A 15278-nucleotide genomic window follows, 5' to 3' on the forward strand; every position below is an offset into this window, starting at 1 on the left:
GATTGGTGATGAGCTGTGCTCGGTTTTCGCCAGGACGTCGCATTTTGAATTCAGGCAAAATAGTTCAATTTTCATCTCATCAAACCACAGATTATTTTGCCTCATGCTCTCAGAGTCTTTCACGTGCCTTTTTGCAAACTTCAGGTGTGCTGTCACGTGCCTTTTTCTTTCTGTCTGGCCACTCTCCCATAAAGCCTCACTTTGTGTTGTGCTGCAGAGACAGTTCTCCTTCTGGCAGGTTCTCCCATCTCAGCCAAGGAACTGTTCTGTCAGAGTGGTCATTGGGTTCTTGGTCACCTCCCTGACAAAGGTCATTCTTGCCCGGTTGCTCAGTTTGGTCAGACTGCCAGCTCTTGGACGAGTCTGGGTAGTTACATATTCTTTCCATTTCCTAATGATGGAGCTCACTGTGCTCTTGGGAACTTTAAACACTCTAGAAATTATTTTATATCCCTCCCCAGATGTGTGCTGCCTCCTCACAATTCTATCTCGGAGTTCTAAGGACAGCTCCTTGTACTTCATGGTGAAGTTTCTGCTCTGACATGCACTGTCAACTGTGGAACCTTATACAGAAAGGTGTATTTCTTTCTAAACCATGTCCAATGAATTGAATTGGCCACAAGTGGACTCCAATCAAGCTGTAGAAAAATCTCAAGGATGATCAAAGGAAATTGGATGTACCTGAGCTCAATTTGGAGTGTCATAGCAAAGGGGTTGAATACTTATTGACACAATGAAATGGAAGACCAAGGAGGAACCCGAAGAAGTAAAGAGCAAAGATGGAGTCATCACGAGGAACCTGGAGAGGATTCAGGTTTCAGCCACGACTCCATAACCCTCAAACCCATCCAGGTTCAGCCAAGTGAGCCTTTCATAAAAAAACTTTCTGCAAAAATTAACTTCTCCTTCGAGAGATGGGTAATGAAAGACATTTCAGCTTTTCATTTTTAATTAATTTGTAAAAATTTACAAAAACGTGTTTTCCCTTTGACATTATAGGGTATTAAGTGTGGATCAGTGACAAAAAATTTAAATTGAGTCCATTTTAAATTCAGGCTGCAACACAACAAAATGCGACAAAAGTCAATGGGTGTGAACACTTTGTGAAGGCACTGTATGTTTAAATTTGAATTAGATAGGCAACCAGCATCAGTGGGTGTGATGGGGAGGGGGGGGCACTTGGATATTTTCAGGATTGCACAGGTTTGATGGGCCGAATGGCCTCCTGCATTGATGTTTCTTGTTGCTCCTTGTAACTCCTTATAAAGTGATGAATTTCTTTCTTTTTACCTGCAAGCTGTCACAGGTTTACAGCATATGGTTGTCGTTGCTATTGTTGTTGTGGTTCTTGTTGGGGGTCGATTTTGGAAATGTGCACCTATTGTTCGGACAGCCACCGGACCCCACCCACATTTGTCACTTGACTCCACCCACGTTAGCACCCAAGCAAAATATTATGGCCGTCATCTTGGTTTTCTGTTCGTGTGAAGCCATCAGGCTGGTAAGTCTCTGCTGATTATACACTGCTGTGTTTGTTGCATCAAATTTTCATTGGCTTTCCTTGAGTCGAGTGTTACTCATGAAGAGGGACCCCAAAAAATCTAATCATATATGTCAGATAAAAGTTATTAGGAAGGTTTAATCAAGCCTGTCCGCACGCAGGGTATGCACCTCCCTAAAAAAAGTGTTACATAATTTTTGAACGGCCCCATATTCAGGTCAGGTCAGGCATGGGAGCATGCGCCGGAGCAGCGCGTCACTGCATCCACTTTCCACCTGTACTCCAGGGGCCTCCGTCTAGCCATCCCCCAGGCAGATGCCTGGCCCATCCCCATCTCCTTGAGATGCTGATCAACCTGCTGCAACCACGAGGCACGTGGTCAGCCCATAGGTCTCCTCCACTCACGAGGCTCTCTCGCAGAAAGAATCTGATGAGCAGGATCAGCATCAGGAAACCGCAGCTGATGCTCACAGACTATGCAGGTAACAAATCTCATTTGAGTCAATCTCAGCAACCGTTCCTTGGACACAAAGTCTGACCAGTGATAACCAAGGATTCTCCGAAGAAACCTGGTTCCAAAATAAATATGTCTCCATCTTAGATCCCTCGTCAAAGTGCAAGTTTCAAATCCAAAGAGCAAGATTGGAAGCACGAAGGACCTGAAGACTCGGACTTTCGTCCTCCCTCACAGGTATCGGCAGCGCCACACCCTATGATCCACCAAATCCATGAATCCCCAGGCCAGACCCAGACGTCTGTTGGCCTCTGGCTCACAGCCAGCAGAGACATGAATATCACTGCCAAGATAAGTGAATCTCTCCATGATCTCAACATCCTCGCCACAAACAGGTACAGACTGGATATCAGCATCCAAGATGTCATTGAAAGCCTGGATCTTAGTTTTGACCGAGGAAATATGTAATTCCAGCAGCTCTAACTCCTCATTCAGCACCACGAGGGCCCCCAAAAGGATATCTGGAGTCTCCACAAAGATGACTGCGTCATCTGCGAAATCAAGGTCAGAGATCTTGACATTCCCAAACGATGCATTGCAGATTGATCTCTCCAACATCCTCCCCAGAATCCAGTCCAGAAAAGTGCTGAAAGTGTGGGGTCCAGTACACAACCCTGATGAACTCCAGTAACAATTGGAAATAATCAGAGATGGTACCACCACATCTCACAGCACTCTCAATACGAGAGTATAGTTCAGACATCAGATTGATCAGTTTTGGTGGCACCCCACGAAGACCAAGATTCCTCCAGAGGGCATCCCGATGCACTAAATGAAATGCTTGACAGAGATCAACATTGGCTGCAAGCAGCCCCTGTGAAAACTCGCATCTGCGTTTGGTGAGGACCTGAAGAGCAAGGATTCGGGCAATCGTTGACCTCTTTGGTGAAAAGCCTGACTGCTGTGGACGCTGCTGCTCAAGCAGATGGTGGTGAACCCTATCAAGAATTATCCAAACAAAGACCTTGCCCGTCACTGAGAGCAGCGTCACTCCTCGGTAGTTATTGGAGTCTTGGCAATAACCCTTCCCTTTCCAGAGAGGGACAGCAAGGGTCCTCTTCCAGTCAGTTGGGATAATGGTTATTTTCCAGGCAGAACACAGAACTGCATGCATTGACACAAGTACAGCATTTCCACCAGCCTTGAGAAGTTCAGCATGGATGCCACAGATCCCAAGAGCTTTATCCCATTTCAACTGCTTCACTGCAGCCTGTGCTTCCACAAGTGAAGGTGGACCACAGCTGATTGGAGGGACAGCAATAGTGATTGTAACACCCCTGACATCCCAATCGATAGCTGGTGGGTCAGCCTGGTACAGCCGCTCAAAGTAACTGGCCCAGCGGGCCTTCACTTCAGACTCCTCTGTCTAGAGCCTACCACCCTCTGCTCTAACTGCAGTACACCGAGGGAAGGGCTTGGATGAACGCAATGCGTGAATTCCCCTGTCAGCAGGACAAGAATCACTTGACCACAGGTGATGCTCTACCCCTCACAGATTCCTCGCACATAGGCCTCCCTGTCCATTCTTAGCGCATGTACAGTTTTTCGCCTCAGCTCCCTGAACAGCTCAGCTCTGCCACTCAGCCTGGCCCTGCGACTCTGGTCAATGGTATCCAGTGTCCCTTGAGAGACAAAATCCTTCTTCGCCCTGCGGTGAGTTCCAAGATATCCACCGGCAACATCAAGGACTGTGGTGTTGAAGGCCCTCTGCAACTCTTCAGGATTCCCCAAAGCACCGAAACCCCCCAATCTTCACTCAGCCTGTTCGCAAACTCCTCAGCTACCCTCTCATCCTTGAGCTTGCCAACATCCAGCCTAAGCTGAGTTGGTACCATTCTCCTGGATTTAAGTTGCAACTTCAGAGTTGCGACAACAAGCCTGTCGTCAGTATTGAAGAACTGAGCACTCCGGTAGACCCTGCAGTTCTGGAACATCCTCCAGCGACCATCAACGAGCACATGGTCAATCTCCTTTGCCACACCACCAGCGATGGAATACCAAGTCCAGCGATGAGCTTGTGGGCGCTAAAACCATGAACCGGCCACCCTAAGTCCATGACTTCTTGAGAAGTGAAGGAACTTAGTGCTTGTTCACTGTTCCAGACCCATGGGGACCAAGACATGTTTTATAACCATCCCTATCAGTTCCAGTCAATACATTGAAATCCCCCAAAACTAGAAGAGTATCTCGCCTGGAGCACTGATCAACCACAGACTCCAGCGGGGCATAGAATGCATCCTTCATGATGAGATCACTCACCTCACTCGGAGCATATACAGAGACCAGGGGAATGATACCCAAGGAGTGACGAATCCTTCGTCTCATAATACTCTTGTTGACCGGTGTGACCGCAGTTATCATTGGAGTTAGCTTATTGGACACAGCTACAGCAACTCCTTGGGCATGGTAACCATCAGAGTGACCAGAGCAAGAGTAGATGTAACCACCCGCCATGACCTCACCGCAATCCAGTCTCCAAACCTCAGAGAGTGCTGCAATGCTGATGTCCAAACGCTTGAGCTCAGATGATAACAGAGACAGGTGATCATCCTCTCTTAGGGATAGGACATTCCAGGCACACACCCAAAGGAACGCCTCAGGTTAACCCAAGGAGACCGCCGTCTGGTGGATGTCCCCTTAGCACCACCACGACACACACTACCACAATCTGACCCAGGAATGTTACCCCGTGGTTTCCCTCCTATCATCAAAGATTGGGGGTCCCGAAGGCTTTGCCCCAATCCCATTATCCGGTGAGCTGCCCTGCGAAAGGCATCTGCACAGGAGGTACTCCCACGGAGTGGGTTTTCAGATTTGTTTTTGCTTTTAGTACATTTTGCGGGAATGAAGGGTTTTTACAGTGGCCGTAGTGCAAATCCTGCCACCAAACTCCTCATAAAAAGTATCCCAACTGCAGGAGCACATCCGCAGACACAGTTGGGCACTATATATGGATGGCCATTGGCTCACAAGGAGCTCCTCCACCCTTTGACAGGTTTCGTTTTTAATCCTGCTGGGTGTCCACACCATACACCCTCCTCACCAAGAAACTTGGTGGGGGAGACGGTTCAATCGCCGACAACCCGACCATGGAACAGGTTAGTACAGCTTAACATTGTTCCTGTAGCAAGTCACAGATCTAATCTGGCGTGACCTGACATGACTATTGTGGTTAAACATTCCATGACTGTGTGACGAATCAGCTCTTTCTGATAAAACAATAACGGAGGCTGACATGGATGAAAGGTGTCAAATTAAGTTTTTTAATCGTGCGTTAGATGTGTGTTTCCCAATTTTGCTGTTCATTTTTTAAAGAGTACTTTCGATGCGCGTTTCCCAATCAGACTGTTACCGGATTTTGTCACAGGTTGTGACTACAGTGCGGTCATTGGTGTTTTAATCAGAATATTTGTCAAGGTCAGTGCTCAAACGGTTAGAGTAAATAATTTTAATTAGTTTGCATGCATAAAATGGATGCTGACATATTAAGATGGTGTGGATCAGGATCACTCAATGTTTTTTTTTTTAAAGAAGAAGATAGAATATGGAAAGTTGGGTGCTCAATCTGCAATAAGCAAAGTCATAAATGCATGTACATTGTACATATATAAAAAAAACAATGGTGTTTCATTTATGTGATGTGTTTCGGTCAGGATTTCTCTGTTCCACGTGATGTGTGCACCATAGGTCGGCTTGCTGAAAGTTCCCCTATTTCATCTTTTTATATCAACTTGATTAACTTGAAAACCAGACTCCATGGTGTGATGTTGAGAGCAAATTGCTCTGAGTCTCGGACGGAGGTCGGTGGTTTTAACCCCGGTCGATTCATTCCAAAGACTTCAAAAATGGTACGTGCTGCTTCATTGCTTGGTGCACAACATTTAAAAATGACCTCAAGAACGGACAAACAACTACAGGTTGGCAATCACAGAGCAGGCTTTGATGAGCCAAATTGCCTCCTCCCATATTGAATTTCCATGTAAAGGAAATCCTGTTCTTACACTTCCATGAGTGAATTGAAGACTTCATTGGAATACCAAATGAAACACAACTCATTGCAATTCCTTACATTTTTCAGTATTTTCACTTGTAAATTGACTTGCTGAACACACGTTTCAAAATATTGCAATAAATGCAAAATTGGAATCAGTTCATTTTGAGCTTCATGGCCTCAATACTTGGTCTCATCCTTCCATGAGTTGTGCCCTTTTTTAGGAAGAAAATGACTTTTCTACAAGATACTCAGTGTAACCATAATTTAGAATGGTTGATGGTCCGTGGACATGCATTTCGATGGACTGGAGGGTTCTCGATCGCCCAAAGCTGTGACCGAATTTGATTGGGAAATGGGCGCCACCTATTGGTTTGGGATTTATGAGATAAACAATGAAAGGGGATATTGCCTCAACATGATTTTATTCATTTGAAATTTTCTTGAAATTTCATGAACTGGATGTGAGGAAACAAAAATGTGGAAGTGTATTATTTGCTTTGGCTGCAATGCCCAAATAATCACAGTAAATGGTCTATTTTAAAAAGGTGTTTCCTCGGGTAAAGTATGCTTTTAAAGGTAGATTATGCTATCAAAGGTAAAACATTATTTTTAAAGCTGAAGTATGGTTTTAAGGGTAAAGTTTGTTTTTAAAAGTGAAATATTGTTCTCAGGGTAAAATATGTTTCATGTCAAATATGGTATTCAAGGTAAAATATGATTTTGAAGGTAAAATGCTTTTAAGTTATAATATGGTTTTAAAGTTAATGTGTGGTTTGAAAGGTTCAAAAGATGGTTTCAAAGGTAAACTAGCATGGCACTCAGTAGAATGCATACCTCCACCAAGCTAAACAGTTTACGTTTTGTATCGCACTGATAGGACGGATCTGCATCCAAACCTGAACTAAAATCTAATAAATTCTTCATTGTCACATACCCAAGCTGTTTAGCAAGGTCGTCCGAATCCGTCCACAACTTTTTCAGAAATCCTGAAATATATCGTTTATAGCCCAATCTTTCACTGGTGAAAAATCACTTTGAAAATTCGAGAATCCGGATCTTCACTAAAATCTAATCAATAAGTCCTTGTCACATCCCCAATTTCGTCAGAATCCATCCATAACCTTTTGAGATATTGTGCTCACAGACACACAGACAAACATACAAACAGGGGTGAAAACAAAACCTCTGTCCACCTTCGGTACCAGAGGTAAAAGTCTATACATAAAAAGAGTTTGGTCTTGGATCTGTCCGTCCTTTTCCTTCCATCCCTCCGGCCCTCCGTCCGTCAGTCCAGCCGTGTGACTATATGTCTATCATTTATGTACCATTGGAATGTACTTTTCGACCATTTAGACTGCTGAGACCCCTTAGACCTTTGAAGACCCTGAGGTCTCTGAAGACGAAAAAGACTCCAAAGACCAAGAAGACCCCCAAAGACCCAAAATACCATTAAGATCCCCAAAGACCTAAAATACCTCAAAGACCCTCAAAGACCTCCAAAGACCCTGAAGACCTAAAGGAGCAATACACCAATGACCTAAAAGACCCAAAATACCTCAAATAATACCCCAAATACTCCAAACAGCTAAAAGACCCTGAAGACCAAAAAGACCCAAATATGTGACTTCAGATCCCTAACCACACACACACACACACACACACACACACACACACACACACACACACACACACACACACACACACACACACACACACACACACACACCAATGTCCTTAAACCCCCTCCCACCATACCCAAACTCTGTGCTCCCTCCCCCTTTCTTCAAATCCTCAAACTCCTCGATCCCAACTCTGTCGCCTCTCTGCCCTCCTTCCCCCAAGCCAACTATGTCATCCCCTCCCCCTTTCTTCTTCAAGTCCTCAACTTCCCCAAACCTCAAGTACTCAATTCCCCTTCCAACCGCAAGTCCACCCCTCACCCCCCACCTCTGTCCCTTTGCAACATCTCGATCTCCTTCCAGCTCCATGCACCCTCACCCCCAACTCTCTGTCCTCCCTCCCCAATTCTTCCTGTTCTTAACAACGTTACACGAACACACAGGGAACTTTGGCACATGAGAAGGCCATTTTGCCTATCATGCCTCCATTGTTCCTTTTCCCGTTTCTTAAGAACAATAGGCCAGGGAATCTATGAAAATATATTGCCAAACCCACCACAAATTGCAATAGAAAGCATTCAAGTGTTTTTTCACTCCAAGTATGCTATAGAATGACATACCAAAAGTCACCGAAAATCCAAGTAGGGGAACATGTTTATTTTTCAAGATGGCTGCCAAAACTGATAATTTTAGAATCAGCCCTATATCAGCAAGTAAGAGTGCTAAAAATATATGTGAAACACTTAGGTACATGTTATTGGACATAATAAACCCATTTCTGACATTTCCGTGTGCATAGAGAGAGTTGATGAGAAATTTAGACCCAAAATGGTGGTGCATTTGTATGCCTAAACCTATCTGTAAGGGAGTAATTAGAACTCTTGGTCGAATGCATTGCATAATGGCTTGGCCCAACGATGCTATTTTCTTATCGGCATCCTTCCCAACTGCGAGTTTCTGAAGCAGAAGTTTCAATGATTCAGGTAAGAATGACATTGCCTCGTCAGTAGATGTCATTGTACTTGAATCTAGGTATATCTCTTTTGTCTCTTCTACTGATTTGACATCACTTTTAATCAGTTTGGCAGCAGTCTCAATGAGTCTGATTTTCTCTGCAGTGTTGTTGGTTTTCTTGGGTTGACTGTAGAATTCGTGGAGGATAGCGGATACTTTGTGGCGGAATGTAACCACATTTAGTTTTCCATTGATCTCGGTGATCGTTATGTTGTCTCCGAAGTGTTTTTGAAGTTGATCTTTCATGTAAGTAAATCCATATGATTCACTGTCAGTGCCATCCAGAAATTCATCCATTTTATGTATTAGATCTTGCATAGCTGTTTGTTCATCGTCATTGGCCTCCAGATACTCGGCTACCTTAATGAAAGCATCTGCTTGCACTGAATTGGAGGGACTGCCCTGCTTAGGCCGTTTGGGAGGGATCATTTCTTCTGCAACGAACTCATTTGGTATTTCCCTTCCTGTTCTAAAGTTTGTGCTGCAGAGGTTGTGGTATACCGCATCTGCAGCATGTAGATCCTGCGCATACTCAATTCACCTCTAACAGTGTCTGATCACAAATTATTGCGTTCTTTGCATACCTGCATTATGGTCTTCTGAAAATCCATTGTTCTGACAGATAAGTTTAGGTGTTGTTTTGTGTTTTTTTTTTTTGCATCACAAACACCACAAAATATGCAGTCTTCTTTGTAATTGAATGCCATACTTGTGGATCGACGCACACATGGTGAACTACTGGGAGCTGCGTAGTCATGTCCTCGCTTTTTGTTGTCACTGACTATGCACTGTGGGGAACAGAAGTCCTTCCCACACTTGACATGCACAACTTGGCCGGGCACAGTACTAATATTTCTGTTCCACAACTCATTAGCCTTGGCAATGCCTTCACATCCTTTGATGCATAATGTGGAAGTTGGCTCTCCATTGGATAGAGGTTCCTCACAGAAAACACACTTGTCCATGATCAGCTAATTACACTGTAATATGAAAAGAAAGAAATACTTTAGCGCTATGACAACAATATTACAATGTATCCAACATATCTTAGAAGTTCATTCATTTCTGAAATGTCTGAACCAAGGAAATTTCAAGATGTTTTATTTATATATGAATCCCAAGTAATTGCTTATATTTGGCTATTTCTAAATATGCTAGTTTTGGCACCATTTTGGTGGCCATTTTGAATGTGAAGTCTGTGACAAGTTTAAAAATGCCAGAAATGGGTTTATTGTGTCCAATAACATGTACCCAAGTTTTTCACATATATTTTTAGCATGATTACTTGCTGATATAGGGCTGATTCTAAAATTATCAATTTTGGCAGCCATCTTGAAAAAAAACATGTTCCCCTACTTGGATTTTCAGTGACTTTTAGTATGTCATTCTATAGTATATTTAGAGTGAAAAAACACTTGAATGGTTTCTATTACAATTTGTGGTGGGTATATCACTCGATTTCCTGGCCTACAATGTTAAAAGTATATAAGGATGGAACGTTAAATTCACAATCACTTTCCCCCTTCTTCCCTTGGCCTCACTATAATTCACAAACCGGTGCTTATGTGTTTGTTTGTTTGTCGTGCTACTCCTTCAGTTGTGGGCCGATTCCAATCATACTTGCTACAGAGGATTACCATGATCCCAATTAATGTATTGGGGAGATTTTATCTTTGTCAATGGTCTTGGCGGGAGGGATATTTACATTAACCGTGACCTCAAGTGAACAAACATTTCCATTCGTTGTCAAGCCATGAACAATTTTGTGGGAGAGTTAACTTTAAGGTCCACAGACACAGAAAACCATGTTGGGTTTAATAAATACTAGTGCGTGCCCGTACGTGCGTGGCCGTACGTGCAAAAAAAAAATTATGACGTCAATTGTGATGTCATAGCACCGTCTCCTGTCATTGGTTTGGTAAATAAATGGCCATAACTTGGGAAGCACTTGTCCGATTAATATCAAACCTTGAAAAGGCTCATCCTCAGGTCCCCAGCAATACAGCTGGCAAGTTTCAATTAGATCGGACCAGTAGTTGTCGAGAAACAGCGGTCACAGACACAGACACACACACACACACACAATTGCTGGAATTATAGATAGACTAATGCGTGCCCGTAGGTGCGTGGCCGTACGTGCATACCAAAAAATAAAAAATAAAAAATTCAGAGTGCCAGAAACAACAACCACACAGGCCGTTCCTTCGCTCTCACGTGCCCGTACATGCGTGGCCGTACGTGCAAAAAAAAAAATATATATATATATATATATGTATATACTTTAAAACCGCTTGCCAGAAACAACCACACAGGCTGTTCCTTCGCTCTCGCATGCCCGTACATACAAAAAAAAAAAAAACTTTCAAACCACGTACCAGAAACAACAACCACACAGGCCTTTCCTTCGCTCTGCGTGGCCGTACGTGCAAAAAAAAACTTTCAAACAACCACACAGGCCATTACTTCGCTCTCGTAAATGACGACTGGATTGGGGCATTGTGTTTATCTATAAATGCGCAGAAGAAATCGAGAAATTATTAGAATACAGTAAGTCATCACTATCCAGAAGTAGTGCGTGCCCGTACGGAATGTTCACATCATTCCACGAATTATAATCGCTTTCATTGAAGTAACAACTGCTGTGATACTTCCACCCACAGAGTTAATTAAAATCCAAATTAAAATCAGGTTTACCTCCCTGTCTTTGCTTGCCATGACATTCGCTGCCATTGACCATTGCCACTCCTACACCATGGTGAGGTGACAGGGTTGGATTTGTAGGAGACCTGAAAGTACAGTGTCATGAGTTATTCCATGTTCGAATTGTTTTAGTTTGAAAATAGTTTAAAAAAAAAAAGTTTGCAAAGCATACCACCAAATTGAGATGTATTTCATAGGCAAGCATTTTGAGTAGAGCTGAATTCCTTAACACTTCCAAAGGCCACACCACACCATTTTGACGAGCCAGAAACAAAAAAAAGTTGTGCACTTTTTTTGATAAATTATTTTAGGAACAATTTTTCTTAAATAAATAAATAATAATAAAAATTGTCTCCATGTACACACCTTTAACTCGTTAGCACTTCTTCATAAACAACATTGCTGAGGAAACGGCGCTTCTTCTTTGTTTCCTCGTCCAGGGCAAGAAAGCGGAGGCTGCAGGATCTGCCAACGTTTTGATAAATTATTAGTTTTAATGGCCAATTATTCAATTATCGCCAACGTATTTTGTCTTTTCGCAAGGAAAAACACGAAGAGAGGAGAAAAAACCCGTAATGGCGAACGCGGCTGAGGTTTTCTTCCCCATCGCCATGCCTACACAGCAACGTGTCCTGTCATTGGTTGGTAAATAAATGGCCATAACTTGGGAAGCACTTGTCCGATTAATATCAAACCTTGAAAAGGCACATCCTCAGGTCCCCAGCAATATACCTGGCAAGTTTCAATTAGATCGGACCAGCGGTTGTCGAGAAACAGCGGTCACAGACACACACACACACACACACACACACACACACACACACACACACACACACACACACACACACACACACACACACACACACACAGCTGGAATTTTAGATAGATGAGTGGTCACACTGTCAGCAAGTGGAGTAAGTGCTTAAGAGAAGTACTGTACTTCATTATGCTCACAAAAATTACCACCATAGTCAGATTCACAACAACACCACAACCAATGAAATGTTCAGAGGCACACCCCTGTTATGTATATTCATAACATTATTGAAATGAGCATTTAATACTTTAATTTTTACTTCTATTTTTCATCCGACTTCTTCAAGATCTGCAAACATGCAAACCACCCCCCTCCCCCCCCCCCAAAAAAGAAGATGAACTTTTTTTTATATGTGTGTATATTATATATATATATATATATATATATATATATATATATATATATATATATATATATATATATATATATATATATATATATATATAAGCACCACTGGATCTGAAACTTATCTCGGCCCTGGACTAATGGTGCAACCCAAATTTTGTAGCATTCTCACTGATGGGTCTGGAGAGGAAGATTTTTGAAGGAATTTGCACGATTCATTTGCAAACATTTATTAAGTCAGTCATTTTGACACTCATATGATTGGCATGACCTCCGCAATTTAACATCACGACCCTGTTCTAATATTGTCACCCAAATTTGGTAGAATTTTGACTGGTGGATCTGGAGAAGAAGATTTTGGAAGGAATTTGCGTGACCACCATTTTGACACACTTCCGGTCACGTGATCAGCATGGTTTCTGCAATTTAACATCAGGACCTTGTCCTAATGTTGTAACCCAAATTTGGTAGCATTTTTACTGGTGGGTCTGGAGAAGAATATTTTTTGAAGGAATTTAAGCAAATTTTTTTTCCAAAAATTGACCAAGTCTGCCATTTTGACATACTTCCGGTGATGTGATCAGTATGACCCACAATTTCACATCCCTACCCTGGCTTAATGTTGTAACCCAAATTTTGTAGCATTCTGACTGGTGGGTCTGGAGAAGAAGATTTTGGAAGGAATTTGCACGACCACCATTTTGACACACTTACGGTCACGTGATCAGCATGATTTCTGCAATTCAACATCAGGACTTTGTCCTAATGTTGTAACCCAAATTTGGTAGCATTTTTATTGGTGGGTCTGGAGAAGAAGATTTTTGAAGGAATTTAAGCAATTTATTTTTTTCCCAAAAATTGACCAAGTCTGCCATTTTGACATACTTCCGGTCATGTGATCAGTATGACTTCCGCAATTTCACATCCCTACCCTGGCTTAATGTTGCAACCCAAATTTTGTAGCATTCTGACTGGTGTGTCTGGAGAAGAAGATTTTGGAAGGAATTTGCACGACCACCATTTTGACACACTTACGGTCACGTGATCGGCATGGCCTCAGCAATTTAACATCAGGACCCTATCCTTATTTTGTAACCCAAATCTGATACAATTCTGACTAGTGGGTCTGGAGAAGATTTTTGAAGACCTACTTGAAAAAGTTGGCCGTTTTGACCTACTTAAAGTCAAGTGACCAGAATGAGCTTTGCAATCCCTGTTACCAGTCAGGAGAGGAACGTTGCTGCCAAAGTTCAGCTGGATCGACCCAGTGGTTTGGCCAGAGAAGTCGAAATAGAAGATGGACGGACAGTGCGTGATGACAATATTTTATCTGTAATTTAAATTCCAGAAATGCTAAAAATCCACAATGGTCGGGGCCATATACAAGCTTGGCAGGGGGTTCCTCCTTCTGACTCCACATTAATTTTTTATTTCTTTCCCTGTTTCTTGTACTCCGTGGCTGCTGTTAACACAATAAATTTGTTTGTGGAAGTTGTCACAAGACAATCTAGTAAAACTGAAAACCACCACCCGGAGAGCATTGCTGGAGCACCACGACAGCATCGTTACCAAGGCGACTGCCATGTTGTTAAGCGGTGCCGAGCACTCTGTTCCGTTGGAGTGCTTTCTTGAGCCCTTTGAATCAAGCAAGCCGCTTGGCAAGCGATATCAAGCTGCTTTCTAACGGAACACACCCTTGGTCTTCTCCCGATAGTTTTATTTGATTAATCGATCTGGATTCTGGGCCTTTTACCTCAGTATATAAAACTGTTTTGTGATCTCTAGTTTTTATAATTTATATTTTGTATGAGTATGTGGCCTGACTCAAGGAATTAATGTCCAATCAACAACAATAACAATTCTAAAGCTCGTTGCGTGCAATCAAGCGAATGTTCGTCGCGATATCGACGTACAGTACAACTGTCGTAATAATCTGTAAGTTTTGTTCAAGGATAGGAATATTTTTTAGGTGTGAATACTTGCTTCTGTGAAATATTGCAATATATCTCGACTTTAAGCGGCTTCACAACACAAGCACCACGAACACCCCATACATCGTATAAAACATACTGACCGCTTTGCTAAGCGTTACATCATACAAAGTTCTGTGCTGTCCTGCTGCCTAATAACGGCCTCCGATGTTGCATCCCTCCCCTCAGCCTCGCAGTTCCACCCTTGCACGCACTCGCGTTTCGTGTTGCCATAGCAACCGTCGCGATCCGCAGAGTGGCGCAGTCCGGCAGGGTACAGTGCACAATATGGTAACGTTTCACACTGTACCATAGGCATAGCGTGGTTTATACCGTACGTAACGTCCTAATATTACAGTGCGGAATACCGAACGTATCGCCACTCGACACGAAGCTTGCTCTCCCGTCTTGAGAGCCATCGTTGGTTGTGCCGTGAGCTTGCAGTTGGATCCGGAAGCGACGTACGTACAACTCTGCTTATATTCACCGTCTTTCCCAAATTTATATATCTCTAACGTACCTACAGTACACTCCTTGTTTTTCCCTCCACATTCTACCATTCCATCCCTCTCTTTATTATGGAAAATTTTCATACTTCTCTAACTTCATTTACCCTGTCTTATCGTCCATCCGTCTGTATTTTGCTTTCCTTGTTTCCTGATCACCTCTTCGTGCTTTCTGCTCCCCCCCCCCATAGATGTTCTCGTTCGTGTCCCTCCCATGTATGTATTCGTCTTCCTTCTATCCCGTTGTTTTTAATAAACCCCTATTACTTCCTCTTTCCACAATCACAATTACTCTTCC

At 42.9% G+C, this 15278-nt stretch overlaps 2 protein-coding genes and 1 pseudogene across 8 annotated transcripts in view; 1 reads left to right on the forward strand and 2 right to left on the reverse strand.

Moving 5' to 3' along the window:
* The window catches only part of LOC147016546 (uncharacterized), a 162359-nt gene extending 147660 nt beyond the window's left edge, over positions 1-14699 (reverse strand). Inside the window, exons 1-3 of the mRNA XM_085847852.1 lie at positions 14579-14699; positions 11709-11807; positions 11337-11428 (exon numbers count right to left, since the gene is read on the reverse strand). Of these exons, the coding sequence (XP_085703978.1) occupies positions 11337-11379 (43 nt within the window). The 5' untranslated portion in view covers positions 11380-11428; positions 11709-11807; positions 14579-14699. The remainder of the gene's footprint in view (positions 1-11336; positions 11429-11708; positions 11808-14578) is intronic.
* On the reverse strand, positions 1052-9758 carry LOC147016547 (uncharacterized; annotated as a pseudogene).
* Positions 14700-14703: 4 nt separating the features above from the next.
* Positions 14704-15278, forward strand: part of LOC147016548 (palmitoyltransferase ZDHHC1-like) — a 129978-nt gene continuing 129403 nt past the window's right edge. For all 7 annotated transcript variants that reach the window (XM_085845287.1, XM_085845289.1, XM_085845285.1 and 4 more), the window contains exon 1: positions 14704-14935. The gene's annotated coding sequence lies outside the window, so the exon portion shown is untranslated. The remainder of the gene's footprint in view (positions 14936-15278) is intronic.

The sequence above is a fragment of the Eptatretus burgeri genome, chromosome 11 (genome assembly GCF_056783735.1).
Source record: "Eptatretus burgeri isolate ZD-2024b chromosome 11, Ebu_testis_v1, whole genome shotgun sequence".
Lineage (NCBI taxonomy): Eukaryota > Metazoa > Chordata > Myxini > Myxiniformes > Myxinidae > Eptatretus > Eptatretus burgeri.